Source organism: Anarhichas minor, unplaced genomic scaffold (assembly GCF_050575085.1).
Source record: "Anarhichas minor isolate MPS153535 unplaced genomic scaffold, ASM5057508v1 ptg000073l, whole genome shotgun sequence".
In the NCBI taxonomy this organism is placed as follows: Eukaryota; Metazoa; Chordata; class Actinopteri; order Perciformes; family Anarhichadidae; genus Anarhichas; species Anarhichas minor.
In genome coordinates this window covers 2,261,313-2,279,844 of record NW_027466519.1, presented here as the reverse complement: position 1 = coordinate 2,279,844, position 18,532 = coordinate 2,261,313, and the positions used below count along the sequence as shown (strand labels likewise).

General features: G+C 43.4%; 1 protein-coding gene across 1 annotated transcript in view; it reads right to left on the bottom strand.

Annotated features, from left to right (window-relative positions):
- epha5 (EPH receptor A5) overlaps positions 1-18,532 on the bottom strand; it is a 48,461-nt gene that overhangs the window by 22,414 nt on the left and 7,515 nt on the right. Inside the window, exons 2-4 of the mRNA XM_076079851.1 lie at positions 17,112-17,832; positions 3,668-3,823; positions 3,222-3,560 (exon numbers count right to left, since the gene is read on the bottom strand). Of these exons, the coding sequence (XP_075935966.1) occupies positions 3,222-3,560; positions 3,668-3,823; positions 17,112-17,832 (1,216 nt within the window). The remainder of the gene's footprint in view (positions 1-3,221; positions 3,561-3,667; positions 3,824-17,111; positions 17,833-18,532) is intronic.

The window sequence follows — 18,532 nt, the reverse complement described above, 5'->3', positions numbered from 1 at the left end:
CCAACAACAGCACAAACAATGTATGGGAGCATTTAGTGTGCAGCTACCACGCAGTGCTCCCACACTGTGAGCAACATGAAAAACTGGGCACGAGGAAAGACATAATAGAGCTGAGCTACCGCAGGAACCCATTATATGATCATCAAGCTTATCGGCCGACAAAAGACTGAATTGTCTGTGATTATTGACGATTTGTGGTCAATTCGATTATTTGTTCTCATCGTTTGGATTCATGAATGACATTTCTCTTTGTAAGTTAATTCCTACAACTTAATACTGGTTGATAGTTAGCTATCACAACTATCAAAGCAGTGCAAAATATCGGGCTTCCATCTTCTCTTTTTAATGAAGCTGCATCAGTGTTTTCATAATGTGTACAATCTCACCTTTTCTTTCCTCATCACAAACCTCCCCCATCAGTTCCACAGCTTCTTCCTCTACCTCCGTGCTGGTCTTCTGTCCTTCCCTCCTGCCTTTCACCTCTCCTCCTCACGAGTACCGACACTTTAATATTCAGCAGGTCTTCACAGGAACACTGTGAAGTCACCTATTTCACGGATCCCTTATCGAGGGTGACACTTCCCACACATCAAAAGACAGATCCTCTGACTCCTTCTCTCCGTCTCCGTCTATCTGAGACTACCCGTCGGCCCCCGTTTCTCAGTACTTCGGTCTTGGTATCTCGCTTGTGCCTTTTTACCCTCCCGAGCAGAAGCTCAGTCAAAAAACACAGATGTTTACAATGCCGATCAAAGTCCTCATTGCGTAATTAGATCTGTCATAGAGAGGCGAGGCAGGACGTTAAACTGCTCGTTACAATTAATGCTTTAGGATTATTGTTAACATGATTGTTCTGATTACTTTGGGAAATCACTTGAGAGCGTGGAGGTCCTTTTAAAGGGACAGTTCACATCGAAATCAAAATCCACATTTTCCCTCTTACCTGTGGTGCTATGTATCAATCTAGATGGTTTTCGTGTGAGTTGCCTAGTTTAGGAGATATCGGCTGCAGAGACGTCTGCCTTCTCTCCAGTGTAATGGTACTGTATGGCACTCGGCTTAAGGTGCTTGAAGAAATATAAAAAAATGTATTTAAAAAAAACTCAACAGCAATGCCTCTCTCAATAAATCATGACCTACTACCACAGTTCCTACATGAAACTGCTCATAACAAGGTCTGTGGATTATGTCGACTAACCGGGGTCATGATTTCTGGAAAGAGACATTGTATTGAGACATAGCACCACAAGCCTAGCGCCATATTCGCCCATTATATTTGAAAGAACGCCACTGAGTCTCATAAAGTTGCATCCATCGCTTCCGTTCTTATTCACGATCTTATTCTAAGCCAAACCATGATGTTTCTTCCTACCCTTATTCAGTGGTTTTGTTGCCTAAACTCACCAGGTTAACCACACGCATCAAGATACTACACAAATGGCTGCCACGCCTGGGGCTTCTGCCCGTGAGGCAAAATATGACGAGTACAGATGAGTTCACATTGGAGGGTTTTGTACACCTTGACATCCCGGCTGGGTGTGGTTTAATTAGGTGCAATAAAACTTCTGGCAACAGCTGTCAATAATGCTGGACGTGGTCCGTGGCGCAGCACACAACAACCTTTCAACCACAACATGTCCGTTAATTAATGTTATTCTATTGATCGCTGCACAAACTCAGCGGTGCTCGTGACTGCTTCTTACATTTATTGTGTTCCCAAATTAAAGCGAGTATATTTATCTAACATCGACAGAAATAAAAACACTCCCTAGCCTAGCCTGTGCCTCATCCATGCAAAAGAGCAGATCTGTCTGTGACTCAGCCAACCATGTGTAATCTAATCGAATGTAAATCCTAATCTCTGCATGGTCCAGTGACTGCTAACTTTAATCGAGCCGCAACTCCGATGAACTGAATGTGGATTCTGTAGTCTGGTGTAATCCACTCAGTCTGCAGACGGGCACAATGACAACACAGTTAGAGGGCCGTCGGTACTCTTGACTGTCAGACAACCATCTGCCCTCTCTCATTCTCGCTGCTGCTGCGACTACTTCCTACAGTTAATAGTCTGCCAATGAACCATTTGTTCAACAAACGGGAACAAACACTCCTTCAAAATGGCTGATTTCTCCAGCCTTCCCTACAGATGGAAGCCCTGGGAAGGAGAGCATTAGTCTCATATTTTTCTCATTTCATTACGCCATGTGCTGCCCATTTCATTACAAGCAAATCAAATAAACTACACAGGCCCATACCACCCGTAAACATAAAAAAAAAATGCTCTCCCAAAGCCCATATGAATTTTAATCTCCATTTAAAAGGAAAGCCAGCAAAGCTTTCACTATTTACAGCTATGGGGAGTAGTTGGACTCTTTCATTGTCTAATGTTAGAGTGGTCTTTTATGTTTGGCCACTGTGCTGCTCACTTTAGTGTTATTGGTTTCGTGCCTTGCTCAAGCATACTTTACAGTCACACAGAACTTCTAAGCTGCTCTGGCATGGCAGATAATGAAATATTCCCAGCAGCTGCAAGTGCAAAACATTATACCAGCTAAAGGTTTCTTTTTTTTTTTTTGCTTAGAGTTGATGAATAAAAGTACTTCCCAGCATAAAAACAACATGCAAACTTGCCTATCATCTGCCTGATTCATCATTTTTGATAGGCAGGCAGAAAAAAAAAAAAAAACACCTGCTATACCACACAAGACACCCCATACACAAACAGCCTGCAAATCAAGAGCTTTCACTGTGCCCCCGATTCCTGCAAAGATTGTTGATGGAATGCGCTGCCTAATTGAGGGGACCAAGCTGCTTTTTCAACGACAAATCTGAATGCGAAAACAAAAAGAAATAGCTTTCCACTGTGCAATGTTCCCTCATTCACTGGAAGGATGGCGCACGAGACACAATTAACACAGCGACAGATTTGTTGGAAAAATAATGATAGTGATAATTTGATCATCTGGTGTCTTTGTTGCCAAACTAAGATATTTGCGCCAGAAATCCATCTTGCAGGTTGGTGTGTGGAAGTCTCAATAACGAGGTAAAAAGAAAAAGACAAAATGGTGATGATTTGTGTTGGGAAATTCAGAATAAGCTTGAATATCGGGGAAAAAACAAGCAAAAACAGGACAGCTGTGGTGCTGATTGGAGAAGTCATGGGGAGGCTGTGATTGGCAAAACAAAGTATTGACAGTTGTGACAGATCCGGCGCAACATACCTGCCTGATTGGTTGTCACATTAAGTGACACATACTGCTTGGCGTGCTCTTTGGCCAGCTCTGACACCCCGTTGACAGCCTCCAGCAGGAAGCTGTAGTTGGTGTGTGACTGCAGGTCGGCCACCATGACCGAGGTGTTTGACAGGCTGACGCGGCGTGGCAGAAAACGTACGTTGGGGCCGCATTCTTCCAAGCCCCTTCCATTTGGCAATACCTGTCTGCACAGGATGTTGTAGCGCACATCCTTCCTGCCACCGGTTTCCATCGGAACGGACCACTCCAGGAAGACGCTGGTCTCGTTGACATTGGAGATGGCGTTACGTGGAGCAGACGGAGGGCCTGAGAGAGATGGAAAGAGGTCACTACAGCAACATGGTATCCAAGAATAAAAGTACAAAAACTGTGAACATCAGTTGTAAAATGCATGTGCAAATATAAATGCTCACGTGTGCAGGCCATATTGGGAGGGTCGGAGTCGATCTTGTAGTATCCGTCCTCACAACTGCAAGCAGTGGCTCCCGTCTGCCTGGCCACACTGTGGGGTGGACATTTACTGCAGGCCAAGGACTCCAGCAGCGAGCGGTAAAACCCCACTTTGCAGACTGAAAGACGAGGGGAGGGGGGCGGATGCCATGGGATGTTTTGGGTTGGATAAAGATGAGATGAGATGATAAGAGAAGACGTACAAATAGGAAAGGGAAGGGGGCCATGGGGAGAGAGGTAAAGAAAAAAAAGGTGGGGGAGAGAAAAAGCAGGTCAACATGGTTAGTTATTTTGAAAAAAAAAAAATTGAAAAAAGGAGGTCAGCATCGACATTTTCCCTGGGTGGTTGTGGTTGTTTTGAGGTTTCACGTCAGAGATACCGCTGTAGCTGCAGAGATGAAATTAAAGAAGCATTCGGCTGTCACATTTGTATTTCTTCTTTGTTCCTTCTAAAGTCGGATTTCTTCTCATTTCCCTCGGGGGGTTATTTCTTTTGTCCAACCCCTGCCACCCTGCTTTCTTCCTCTGTTTTTTTTTAATCTTAATCAAAAAAAAGATTATTATTTGTTTTCCTATTGCGGAGCTTCCCTTCTTATTCATAGTCTTCAATTCAGTGAACATCACCTGCTTAAGAATCACGGGCATCTGCTGCACAATATTGTACCCACCCGGCCGCATATGGGAAACGTATACAAACAAGCACTGAAACAGACATAATCTCTCTTCCTCCCACACAGACATACACTCTGTTGATCTAAGTGGGGCAGGTAGACAGCGGGGTGACACACTCGGAATGTTAACACGGGGAGAATACATCATCAACCTCTGTCGCCATGGCTGCACCCCCAAGCCGACCAATTACCGACTTATCACGGCATCATTTTCTTCCTGATTTTGCCGTTGCACCCTGACGGATACAAATAGACAGATGCAATAGAGGATGAAATGATGATGGGATATTGGACTGCCGATAAGCAGAGTTCTACACATACATACGACAGAGAGACAGTCGAGGACAAAAGAGAGGAGATATCATGATCTATGTTCGTCCTCGAAGGGCGTAAAGGTTAGGAGCTGTTGTTTTCACCCGCTTTTTTTTTGTTTGTTTTTTTGTTTTAATGTGGTTGCTGTGAAGCCCATTCAGGCTGCAACTGGGATTAACAACTTCATAATTAAACTTCAGGTAAGAGGACAGGAGGACAATTAATAGGGGAGGGAAAAGTAGGTGAAAAGCAAATAAGACGAGGGAAGAGAATGGTGGGAAGAGAGGAGATAAGACAAAGGAGGAGTGTGTGTGTGTGTGTGGGGGGGATTTGTGTGTGTGCACATGTGTGTCTGTGTTTCAGGCGTTAGGCGGCAATAGCTCCGATTCCCCTTGACGGAACCTTGGTCCACTGTCATGGAACATTAGGCCTGAAAAATTCTCCCTCTGCCCTGGATCGCTCTGTGTCTCACCTCTGCTTCCCACACACACACGCTTCAAACACATATACACCCACCCACACACACACACACACACACACACACACACACTAGAAGCCTCTGTGTGGCCTTGTGTGTATGCGTGGATTGGCTTAGCATGTAGGATGCCACACACACACTAATTATGAGTTGATCGGCTCAAGACATTGCTTTTGAGGCATTCATGAAGCTGGCCTAGTTTCGAATGAGCAGATAGTAATGCAGCTGATGACATGATTCATGCTCGACAAAGCACAGACAGTAATAGTAATGTATGTCTTTAGGGCTTATTTCACTCAGATGTGAAAAGATGGTCTAAATGCTTGATTTTTGCTGCCGTTGAATTTTTTTGTTAAATGCTGAAAAAAATGGATGCATTGGTGTTAAATGCATGATTTTCATTGAATGTCCATTTACTTCATCTTACTCTGCTGCAGCCTAATGATGTAGAACCGTATCACCTTCCATGCGTGCATGCGCGTGCGTGGGCTGAGGCATTCAGGGCAGTAGGGCACACCTGATCCTTTGTCTGCTTCAGCCCGTTGCCACGCACACGTTTATGGTTCCATACAGATTTATTGCCATCGTCTGGTGTCTAGCTCTCCTTGACTCCATCCTCAAAACCCCCCATGGCCAAATCAATAAAACATGGGGTGGCAGCTCATTTCACAAAGACAGGCACACATGCAGGCAGTGAAGTAGACAATAAGCAGCATGATAAAAAAAAATAATGAAAAACCCTCTGAACAGATTTATAATTTGAGATAGTATGGTCAGATATCAGTGTAACTATCATTATTGTTTTGTTTTTGGTGCTAAACTCTCACCACCTGATGCGACTATGCTACACTCCCTGAAGATCCCCTGTCAATCAAACAGTATGCATAGGGCACAGTGATGGCTCCTACTTGGATTTCCTGTTGATGAAGTTTTGAGCTTCTGTGGATTTATTTTTGTCTGCTGGCCACAGTGGCTGTCGGCTGTCACTGTGGGGTATAACTTGTATATATATTCTTTCTAATTACAGACTACACACACACCTGAAACATATAGTATATTAAATATGTTCCATATCTGATCCCGGATTCTTCTTGGTAAAAGGGTGAACATAAAACTGCATTTGTTTGCTGAAAAATGTTACTGCTGAAGAGATAGAACAAGAGACAGCCTGATAAATATAGATATTCTGCATAGACAAGTAGACATAATGTGGTGTCAAAGATTATATGACGTCTTTTGATTAAATTAAAAATAATGCATTAATTTCCCCTGGAAGTTGCAAATGATTATGAGAATGATATAAACATTTGCAATTAAAATGTGCAAATTGGTGTGAAAAAGAAATCCATCACATGCCACTTTAATGAAAGTCAACTCCAGTTGACTAAAACAGTGTAGATGTTAAGGTATTTATTATCATTCATTCTAGCTCATTTTCCATTTTGGATAAATAGATCATCCTTGCTCGACAGGAAAAGTGAACACAGCACATGTGTGGAAGTGAGCTGCGAGCATGCATTGTGAGACGCGATATGGGCGGGGATAACTACATATATATATATATATATATATATATTTAATTATTGAATTTTGTGTCTAAGGATTTACCACCCACAGGCAAAAGAGGGCATAAGGGTCAGGGCAGCCAGCTGAAGGCTGATTGTTGGATAAAGCAATTAAATTGCCACAGAGAGGGAATAAGAACATGTATGTTCAGTGTGGAATCTGAGAGCTGAAGGGTAGTCTTAAAGTCCATGGGGAGGCTGTCGGGAAAAGAGAGGAAATAAAACTAAAAAAACAAGTTGACTAAATTACATTTATGAAATGGCAACTGGATTACTGTGCATGTGACTTAGTGGTTACTGCTTTCATTTAAACTCTATAGACCATCTACCATCATGGTGGAACAAAGGACTGCTGTAAACATTGAGCTACGGAGGGATGGTGATGGAGACGTTAGCATTGCTGTGTAGACTCTTGAGTCTTGTTTAAAGATGAATGAAATGTGACCCATTACCCGAAAAATATATAGATATGGAGGGCATATGGCCAACTGTGACCTCTTGATTTGGTTCCATATTTGTATGTTTTTAGTAAAATTGCAAATGAAGTACAGATTACAGAGTTTTTAAAATGAGCAGTACCATACATTTCAACTCTCAAACCTACAGTTTTATTCGCTAAATATATACATATTTTGTTTTTGCTTTGAAGTTATCTATTTTCTTCACTTAATCATCTCTTTATTAATCATCCTGTTAGATTTCCTAGAAATTAAACATCTCCAGATGCAAGGAAAGGCTTAGATCTCTGGATGAGGTGCTTCACTTGTTAAATTGTCTTAAAGGGACACACCCACTCACTCATGCATCTTTGTATGCGAGCAAACACTGACATGCACACACTTGCTGCGGTGAGATTAGTTGTGGTCATGGGCGGCTGACTGAAATGGCTCATCCCTCATTGAGAATGGCAATGTGAATAGACAGTATTGGTGGTATTAGTGTGTGTGTGTGTGTGTGTGTGTGTGTGTGTTTGCATGTGCGTTGCCCTTGGGCAAGCTGTCTTTCTGATGCCACGCAGCTTTTAATGCACAGCACAAAAGGGTAATAGGTAATTAATATGCAACACACACTAATGTGCCTTCATGCATTTGTGTGTGTGTGTGAGGTTAATACGTAATTAATATGCATCACACACACACTGGCATCCCAGGCAATTAAGGATCCAGCGGTGTCCGTTGATGCCTCTTAACGAGCGTCCTCTTTAATTGGAAACATTTCATTGTAAACATGTTGATTTATATGACTGGCTGTCGTTTGGTGGGATTAGAGGGAGTAAGCGATTAAGGCAGAGGGAGAGATAGATACTCGAAAGGGCGGGGGGGGGGAGTAAAAGTTAAAGTTAAGGGCCACACACTGTGTATCAACAGAAGGTTGGATTTAAATTCATTTATATGGGGCTAAGACACAGCAAGGATGCAAGTATTAAAATAAATTCCTAAAACAGAAATATAATCACTGGATGAAGGGACAGTATTCAGCAACCTTCTGGAGACATGACTAGTGCCAGTTGGGTAGTTGGCTAACTACGTTGAAGAAAATGGAAAGTAGAAAACGGTCTGCAGTGATGAATAAAAGTAGCAATTCCAAAATGTGTGAATACTCCATTACACAATGCTTTCAAAGTACAGACGCAAACACACTAAAATAATCAAAGTACACCTCATGTATGCATTGTTACATCATGAAATAGTGTATCATTAGCACGTTACTCTATGCTGGTTAAAGTGGAGCTTTAACATATTACAAGCTTGTCGTAAGTCGCGTGAAGAGGTTCTGCAGAGTAAGTGCAGCTATAGTCGGCCAGTAAATGTGGAATAAAAAGTGCAATATTTTGGTGACATTAAGTACAAAGTAGCATAAAATGGACACGCCCGAGAAAAGTACACATATTTCAAAACTGTTCTTAATTGCACAAACTATATTTGAACTATTGTTACCGTTGTTACATTCCACAACTGAATTTCAAACAGAGCTTTACGGTCAGACAAAATAACGTCTCGCACTATTTATCGAACGTGACATGAACTCATGTTTCCATCTTTCCTGTCACTCTTCCAACTGTACACGGATTCAGCAGTATTTGGCATGCAAGTAAACTTTGACAGAAGAAACACAAAAATGGTGAAGCCGAGTTTAAACACAAAGCCCATGTTGTTAACAGATACTATTGTGAACTAATAAATCAGGCAAGGAAACACGGTAAATATCCTCTTCCTGCATTTGTCCGCCAGCGAGCCACTGGCCTAAAGGAACATAAACACAGCATGCGTGTGCGCGTCTATTTGTGTGCGTTTGCATGAATGAGGGTGTCATACCTTCATGCATTATTGTTGCATTGCTGTGTTTGTGCGCATGTGTATATGTGGCGATGCATGCTCACATTCGCGTATGCCTGTGTGTGAACACAAACAAAGCCAGATGATAATACCACAACAATATACAATCAAGTCAATGGGGTTTCCTGTCTTTTGGGTGGCGGAGGAGGGTCATTGTTCAGCACCCATTTATTCCCAGGCCACGAGCTGACACCCAGAGGTCCAGCAGGTCACAATGGCTTTCCAACAGGAATCAATTTATTGCCCCAGTAGATTAAACATTAGCAATACATCATAATGTTAAATCAAGTGTCAAGGTATGCTGAACAACAATGACACCAGACTGAAATGTTATATTGCCTTTTCAGCATTTTTATGTACTTGATAAATGTATGGACGGTTCAACTGCAAACACAAATTACAAGCACCCACAGATTGGGCGTACAAGGGTCAGGATCCCAGCGCCATTACAACACTCCTGAGACGTGTGCTGGAGGTGGAGGGCTGTCAGGTCAGACGTAAGTGCGTGGAACGGATGGAATGAAATCGGTTGTGAATCGAATAATAATTTCATTTGAAGCATTTATGCAGACCATTGGTGTTTCCGTTTGCACATCGATATTACATTGCTATATGTTTGCAGACGCACATGTGGAGACTGTAAGTCCCAACTTAAATTCACCCAGATGCTGTTTGCACTTTCGTTTGGCTAATCTAAATTCTGCTCCATCTCAATCAAAGTGTGCATGTGTTTCAACTTCACCTTCTTCCAGACTTCTAGAAAAGGTGCAAGGAGGAAACAAAAAACTCAACAATGTTGTAAAACTGTTATTGTTTTGTCAAAGTGTATCATTTGGGAAAATAATCTCCTGATCTAAATGCATCAGGAGTGTCCACAACTACCAGTCTAACCAGTACGAGCCAGCGCTGACTGGGACTCTGGAGACGACCAGGCTTTCATGGAAAGAAGCTGGCTCTGCTGAACGAAGCATTTTATTAATATTTCACCAACTGCAGGAATGTGTGTGTCTATGTGCGCTTCTATCTTTGCGAGGACATTGCGGCTGGCCCGCATTTCTTTAAAGAGGTGTTTGAGGGTTTAGACTTGGTTTCAGTGGTGGGGTTAGAATTAGGTTTAGGTTAGGGTTAGGGTGAATGGGGATAGGCACCTAGTTATGTTGGTTATGGCTGAAGATGGGGGGGCTAGGTAATGCACCGCGTCAATTAGCGTCCTCACAAGTATAACAAAAAACATGTGAATGTGTGTGCATGTTAGCAGGGGGGAGGGGAACAGGGAGGAAGCACTTCTGGGAAAGTCAGTTTACCCAACAAGCACTCAGGAATCACTTTAGTTGTCATGACAGCATCACCACGTTGAGATGATGGGGTGATGGAGAGCGGGCTGGGGAGGAAGATGGAGGAGAGAGGGAGAGAGCGGGAGTAGTGTATTGAAAGAAGTCCGGAAGCAGCTTCCAATTGAACATAATCTTAAAAGATGAATGGCAGCTCTTTATGCAATAAATCCAGTCGATTCATATTTCAGGAGATGACGGAACCAAAAAAAGACTTCCTGCCACTTGCAGATTTCTGCGCTATGATTCCCCATGCTTCCTCTTGTCTCTTGAGGAACTCGGGGATGAGTAAGGCTTTCTGAATACCGATAGCTCAAAATGATAGAATTCAAAAAAGGCACACTGCGATAGATACAGGGGAGCAAATACCAGACTAGCGATGCCATTCAGGTTGAGCGAGTTCAGATCAAAAGTTTAGGCTGCACTCTTGCAACCACGACAGAGGGGCTACTATTGATTTGTCAACACTGAAAATATACATCGGTCAACGATAGATGACGGTTAGATGAGCAAAAAATGAATGAGGAATAAATACCTTGTTTTACCTATGGCTGTGTCTTGTGGATATTTCAAAAACTGACTAACTGAATGAATCAACTAAATCAATCCAAAGCAAGGAGGTGTTGGAAGTCAGACCCTTACCAGCACATATTGAAAACGGCAGATGCCGCCACGATCATGCGTGTACCCCTGCGTTACGCAAGCCACTGTAATACCCTTGTCACCGTCAACCGCAGGCCCCGCACTGAAAGCGTGAGCCGCTCGTTCGCTATCCCATAATTCCGTGGAGGGAGAAGGCATGAAGCTTCCTCGCATTGTTACGCCAGTGGGACAGTTTCTGATGGCAGCAGCAGCACCACCATGACCAGATCGAGTTTGACATAATGCTGCAGTGACGTCTGACAGGCAGGCAAACACAGAGCAACATCAGGGGAGCCCCGACACTGAAACACAGCATTGTCGAGGGGAATCCAGCTCTGCATGACACACTTAAGAAGACGCTCGTGGAACGGGATACTCCGTGGTTTTTGTTCTTCTACCAGTGAGCGGCAGCTCATCATTTCGTACAATTATTTTAATTGATGATACTATCAGTCGTCCTCGTTGTCATTCGTATTCCTCATCTTCTGTCATCCTTTTTCCTCTTCTCTGCCGACTCTCGCCCTCCCCCAACTCCCCCCCCCCCCCGACTTCGCTGCCCATCTTATACCTCCAAGTCTTTTCTTCTGTCACTTGAATTCAGTGCAGCCTGAATCCAAACATCACCAAGCTGTCAATCCCAGGATTCCATTCAGCCTTCATTTCATCTTCCCAACATCCCATATAGCCCTTATTCCACTAAACCAACAATGAATCCCAGCCCTTATTCCATCATTAGTGTGTGTCACTTAGCTTTTTTTCGTGGCATTAAAACATTTCAGTCAGCTCATGTGACATTATTCCATCATTCAAGCCAACTTCAACCTTTCATCTACAATTGTTTTATAGTCACTTATAGACATATCCTGGTCCCAGAAAGATCTTAAACTAGTACTGACCAACCTGACTATTGTTAAGATAGTGTGCCATGTAAACACCTCATCCAGGTTTCGAGTCAGCATGCTGCTACATCTTCAGCTTTGCCTATAGTTAATACAATAAAACAAATAAATACAATTAATAAATCACGAGTTAAAAAAATAAATAAATAATGTAATCATGGTGAATTTATATCAAAGTCTGGTTGTAGTATGGTACTGTGGTTTTCATCTTCTATTACTGGTGGTCAGATAGAGAAGCCACATCCAGCAGAGGGTTTACTGCAGTTCTGGCAGCCAAGACTACAAACTTGGTTCTTTCTTAGCTCACCGTAAACAAATGCTAAAGAAATGACAGAAAATTGGCCGAGAATAATGTACAAAATGATATACATAGACGGGATTCATCATGCTCAATGCAAACATCGTGCCATGAATAAGATCCAAACCATTCAGCTGTTATTCCAAGAACCCAACATTCAATTCAAACGTTACTCCAATGTTCCATTCAGCCATTATTCCCACAGTCCTTCCAGTGTTCATTCAGCCTAAATCACATCTGCGAGGCTGAACTCAATCTACAATCACACCCCCCCCCCTCATCCATCTGCCCACTTCTATCCTCAGTTATCCTTCCTCTATTGCAATCACCGCTGAAACAACACTCATCCATCTCTCTGTCTCTCTGCCCTCACACCCTGTGGTGAGAAACCTTCCATTTATCTTGGGTCCCCTTGTTTTTGCCATCACGTTCCCCTCTCTGTAATCCTCCCATCCTTCCGTCCAGCCATCCATCTAGCCGTGGATGCACTCCCCTCCTCCCCCCCCCATCCCCTCTCTTCAGTCTTGCTGGGCTGACAGTGCTGCAGGCTATCACCAATTATCCCAGCTAAAGTTGTGCCTACATCTATACATCTCACACAACCACATACAATATCTTTAGATGTCATCTGACTCAATATCCGACATCTCCGGTATAAGGAGACGGCATCGCCACACGCTTCGTATGTAAATGTGTGTACCATCTGTGTCTTTCACTCTTGCTACGCTGGCACTCGAAAATGAACAAATACAATGGAAACGGATGATCAGTTTAATCCTCCGATGTCATATGAGTAAATAATAAAAAATACTAAAGTAATCAAACACCGAGTCTGGACAATAGCAGAACAAAGCAACGGATAATAACACAAATCCAACAATGCATTTATGTACAGATGTTACTATACAGTGGCAATGTTATGTCCAACAGTATTTCCCCTCTATGGAAACTCCTTATATGGTGCTGGTGTATTGTGGTTAAATGTATTCCATAAACACAGATGTACTATTGTGTGCGTGTGTGTGTGTATGTGTGTGACAGAGAGAGAGAGAAAGAGAGTAAATAAGACGGAATAAGATTGTTAATGGAGAAAGATGGACAGATTTCTTTTTAAGAGTATTACTGTCATTGTGTGTGTGTGTGTGTGTGTGTGTGTGTGTGTGTGTGTGTGTGTGTGTGTGTGTGTGTGTGTGTGTGTGAGAAAGACAGGAGAGTGCTGATGAAGTGGCAGCAGTAAAGAGGAAGAGAAAGAGGGAGGGATGGAAAGGCAATGAGTGATAGGCAGTCGCAGAAAGATAAAGCGAGAGAAAAGAAAGACAGGGGAAGAAGGACAAGAGTGTAGACAAAGCAAATGAGTGAGACAAAGAACTCGAGACGTGAGACAGGAAAAAAAGACAAAAGAGGGGGAGGGAGAACTGTACGCAACGATTTCCGTCCTACATTCACAGAGGCTGCGTTAAATCACGCTCCACTAGGCAGCACATGCAGCCAATACAGCCAGGATCAACACACATTTTCTCTCACTTTGTACTGTACTCCGACCTGCAACCCGCTGATCCACAGACTACTGTAAGACAACCACGCAAAGCACTAACAAACGGCTGAACAGGCTGTAAAATAGAAAATTGTTATTATCAATGCTGCATGTCTTTGTTAATAAAACACATTCACTGAGAGGGAAAAATAGCACGAAATGCACATGAAAAAGTGTTTGCCAAAGAGGAGAACACATATGCTTACAAAGCTCAGAGAGAGGAAATCCTGCCATGTTTCTCTCTGTAGACACTTTCAAAGGCCGTCGGATTCATCTGCATCCGTAACTGAAAATCATCTCGTAGCTTCAATAATTGCTTGGAGGGTGTTCTACTCAGACAGCTCACTATTAAGTGTGTTTACTTCATTTTGCTGCACGTATGGACCACGATACGGAAACAAAAAAAAAAAAAAGAAGAAAAGAATCAATCAATTCTACTGTGAGCCCCGGATATGTTTTTAGTGTGAAACGTTTAACCAAAGGAATACATTTGCATATCACAAAAGCTCCATCTTCATGAAATACAAAAAACTCATTAAAATGAAAATCATTTAATCCTTCTGGCTCAAAAACATTGCTCTGCTGCAAAATGACGGCGAAAAACCGTCTAAGCAAAACGTGGTGGCGGGGTCGGACTTTAATCACATCGTCATCAAACACCCTCACACCACTTTCGCGGATAGAGGTTCAAAGGGAATACCGCTTTCTGTCTGTCTCTTTAAAGCTCCAGAAAAGACTAGTGGTTTTTTAACTGATGTCTCATGAAACAAAAAAAAGACTCTCTTAATCTTCGCTGCTGCACTCACCAGCTCCATACAGACACAGACCACTTCTTTCTCACACGCGTAGTGCGATTTTTTTCTATCTATGAAAAAGTGTGAATACAGTTCAATCCAACGAGGCTTTTGAACATTGTGAATGATATACTTTAGCATCATCTGCCCACGAGAAAATGAAAACTGAAAAGCTGTTTCCTCCATGTTGGGTTTATGACGCATGCATATACACAATATATCTGCATCTCTAACAGGGAAAACATGCAAAATATATAGTCTTTATAAACTATGCATTTCAATTTCTCTTTTCCCTGTGTGCTAGATTTCATAGTTCACGAAAACACACATTTCTATAACAGCACCACAGTGTACATGAACAGAGGTATCGCACATGCAGCTGACATGGTGCTGGATGTACAGTAAGTGTACTTTTTGTGGGCACCATCAAAAATGTTCCTTTTACTACAAAGAACCATTAAGAACAACAAGACGAAGAGTCTACAGCCATGCTTGTGGCTCTGAGGCTGAACAGACGTTACCTACTGCTACCGTCAGCATACTGAAGCTCACAATGGATGGATGGATGGATGGATAGATGGGTCAAACAAACACAGGACTTCTACCCAGGAGACTGGTGTTGGTGTCCCGTGTGAAACCAAATGTCAACGTCGACTTATTTCAAGTCCTGTGGAAAACTGACAGGTGCACAACCTGAAGCTAGAGGGGTACCTGGAGCTTCATAGTTTGAAGCGTAGGGCCACTGTCCGATTAGCGATTAGGGGTTCTGTGTCTTGCTCACAGCCACATCGGCACAGGACACGTAGCAAGCCAAGGATCGTACCACCAACCTCTCTACCCCATGAGCCACGGCCGTCCGTGTGTGTGTTTCAGTCTGAACCACAAAAGTCAACCCCTGGGGAGCTTTAACGTCTGTACCTAATCCCTGCCAATCTATCTAATTAGTTCTTGAGATATTTCAGTCTGGATCAAGGTGGTGGGTGATCCAAACAACCGACAGTTGGAGAAAACAAAACTGCAGTCTACAGCATTTGGTGTACTACTGTACAAGAATTAGTATGTCAACAACTAAAGCACGTTGCCAATAATACAGACAGCCAGTCCAATCCAAGAGCCCAAAAAGCTTTTTTTTTTAATGACACTACTACTTTTTATGTGTAATTCTTAGTATTCAGAGTAATTCTAAAGTGCATACATCTTTATTCTATACAGTATATGTTCCAGTATACAGTAACACAACATCCTCAAAGATGCTTCTCTCATAGAGACAAAACACAAATGTCTTTGTTTTTTTAATACTCATGGCTACAACCTGATATACACAGTACAGAATGAAAACGCCAGAGATATTTATTGCATTTTTTTTTTTTTTGCCTCATCAGCCACAGGTCTGCGTTACCGCACATTCGGTGGCAGTGTGACTCCAGGCAGGCCAGTGGCACACTTGACAGCTATTTCCTAATGATCTCCCCACAGAGACTCCATGTCTGACAAAGTTAAGCTGGAGATGGTGCACACTTTATTACACTACGGTTTTTTTTTGTTTGTTTTGTTTTTAAGAAGACATATGCTGCATCTAAAAAGGCCATGCTTTACTTCTGGAGGCATGGTGTGATGAATTCAATAGAAAATCTGATTTGTGAAATGCTCCCTGAAAGCACTGAGCCTTGCACACCTGCAACCAGCCCCCTCAAATGATCAAAGCCAAGAAAATGATTCATCATACTGCACATGCAACAGCAACAAATTAAGCAAACCTCTGCATGTACTGTTCAGGAGTCGGCCATGTGTAGTTGAGCATCTGAGACCAATATTTTAGTTCATCGCTTGAGGCTGACACTCTATTGGCGGAGATGAAACACTCGAGAGCCACCAAATAAAACATTTCGATGTTCCATACCACGCAGCTCCATGCCGCTGTAATAACTTCTCTGGAATTCTTTCTGAAATTTTTTCGCCACGCCACTCAGAGATGCTCTTGGTTTGCGCAAGTAGAGTCTAGTGTTCAGGTCTGAAAATTGAGTAATTTAAAGACAGCGCAGAGGAAGATTGGAGAGGAGTGAAGGGGAGGAAAATAGAGAGGCCCTGGGCGCCCGTGGAAATGGCAGTTAAGGTCGGCGGTGGGAGTTTTTGGGCTCGACTCGGAGCAGAACAGCGGCTGGATGAGAGCAGCAAAGTGCTGCTGGGCTCGGGGGAATACCCTCCTCCACTAAGACTGACGCATAAGCAAGAAACACTCTTAGTAAAAGAATAAAACCCGTCTGTGCACACACTCAAGCACACACTCAAGCACACAATACTAAAAACAAACGTGCATGGATATAAAAATAAACAAATGGGATGAAGACGGCAACCCAAAGCAAACAGTCACGCACCGACAAACCCAAAAAAGACCAAAAATGTGAACCCTGGGAGATGATTTTAAGGAAAACAGTAAAAAGCTGAAAATTCTCACATTTAAAAATGACTGGTGACGAAAAAAAATAAATATTTAAATCAGTTAAACTATTTGTACGAGCACCACTTTGCACACAAACTTCCTCTTACCTTGACACGATCCGTTGATTTCCTCAAATCCCGGCTGGCACACGCACTTCCCGATCGGCACCAGCCATTCTCCCTCCGTGCTGCAATGCATCCTGGGAGGCTCATATAAAGGCAGGGAGTTATTGACGCAGCGGCCCACTACCTCCACCAGCTGCGAAGCCTCCGAGCCTGGGATGGTGTCGGGGAACTCGGCCAAACTCTTCACTAGAAGCGGGCAGCGTTTGTAGAAAACGCGCACCGACACCAAAGCGATACAGGCCCCCAAATCCTGAAAAGCCAGGTAGAAGCCCTTCTGAGTCAGGGGACCTAAATCGCGGACTTCCGTGTTGAGTTTCATCACGCGGTCCCCAAGGTCCAGCTCGGTGAAGCTCTCGTCGGCTGCTATGGTGTCGATTTTGATGTATCTGCTCTCCTTCATCGCCCTGTCTTCCTCCTCAGTCATCCCCGTTCCATCGCTCATCTCTCCGTCCTCCATTTCCTCCTCGCCCCCGTCCGTTTCGTAGTAATACATGTTAAACGTCTCCTTGCAGGTCCCGACCCCGCCGGGCAGGCTGTTGCAGTCTCTCAGGGTGAACTTGAGCTCGATGAAGACCCGCTGGGCGCCCTCGGTCAGGATCCAGTTGGTGTGGAGCCAGTTGTTCTGGTTCTGCTCCATCACCCGGCACACTTGGTAAGTGTGGATCGGAGCGTAGTCCTCGTCCACTTCCCCGATCTCCTCCCACTGAGACAGAGAACAGAGTACAAGAACCTCAGTATTGTACAATACTTTGCAGTAATGGTATCGACAAAACTCTGTTATCTGTGCCAATATCAGAATATTTTGAATAATACCCAGATGTAATAAATTGATGAATTGAGAACCATGGAGATGCAGTAAGAATGAGCTACGTGAACCTGTTTGAGAGGCTTAACACTGGCGAGGAAATTATAAAGAGAGTGTGTGTGTGTGTGTGTGTGTGTGGCTGGGTATAGATAGCAGAATAATCCTCATCCCTTCCACCTCGTTTGCTCCTACTGCAATAGACAGCAAATAATGAGATAGTGTTATGGGGTATATATGCATTTACCATGAATGGGGGGGGGGGGGGGGGGGGTGGAGTTGTCATCAAAAAAAGAATATTAACCTGCCCTTAAAGGTGTGTTCATCGGTGTGTAGTGCATAGCCATACCTCCATAATGCGTGTGTGTGTTGGTTCCTGCCTGTATGTGTGCATACAGGCAGGATGTAAACGACTCAGTCAGTGTTCAAGCACGTGTGTGTGTGTGTGTGTGTGTGTGTGTGTGTGTGTGTGTGTGTGTGAGCGTCTGCATCTATGCCTGTGTGTGTGTGTGTGTGTCAGACAGCAGCATTAATTCCCTCTGCAAGTCTCCTGGGAGGTGGCTATTATCTGCATCACTAGCACTCTCCCATGGCTAATACA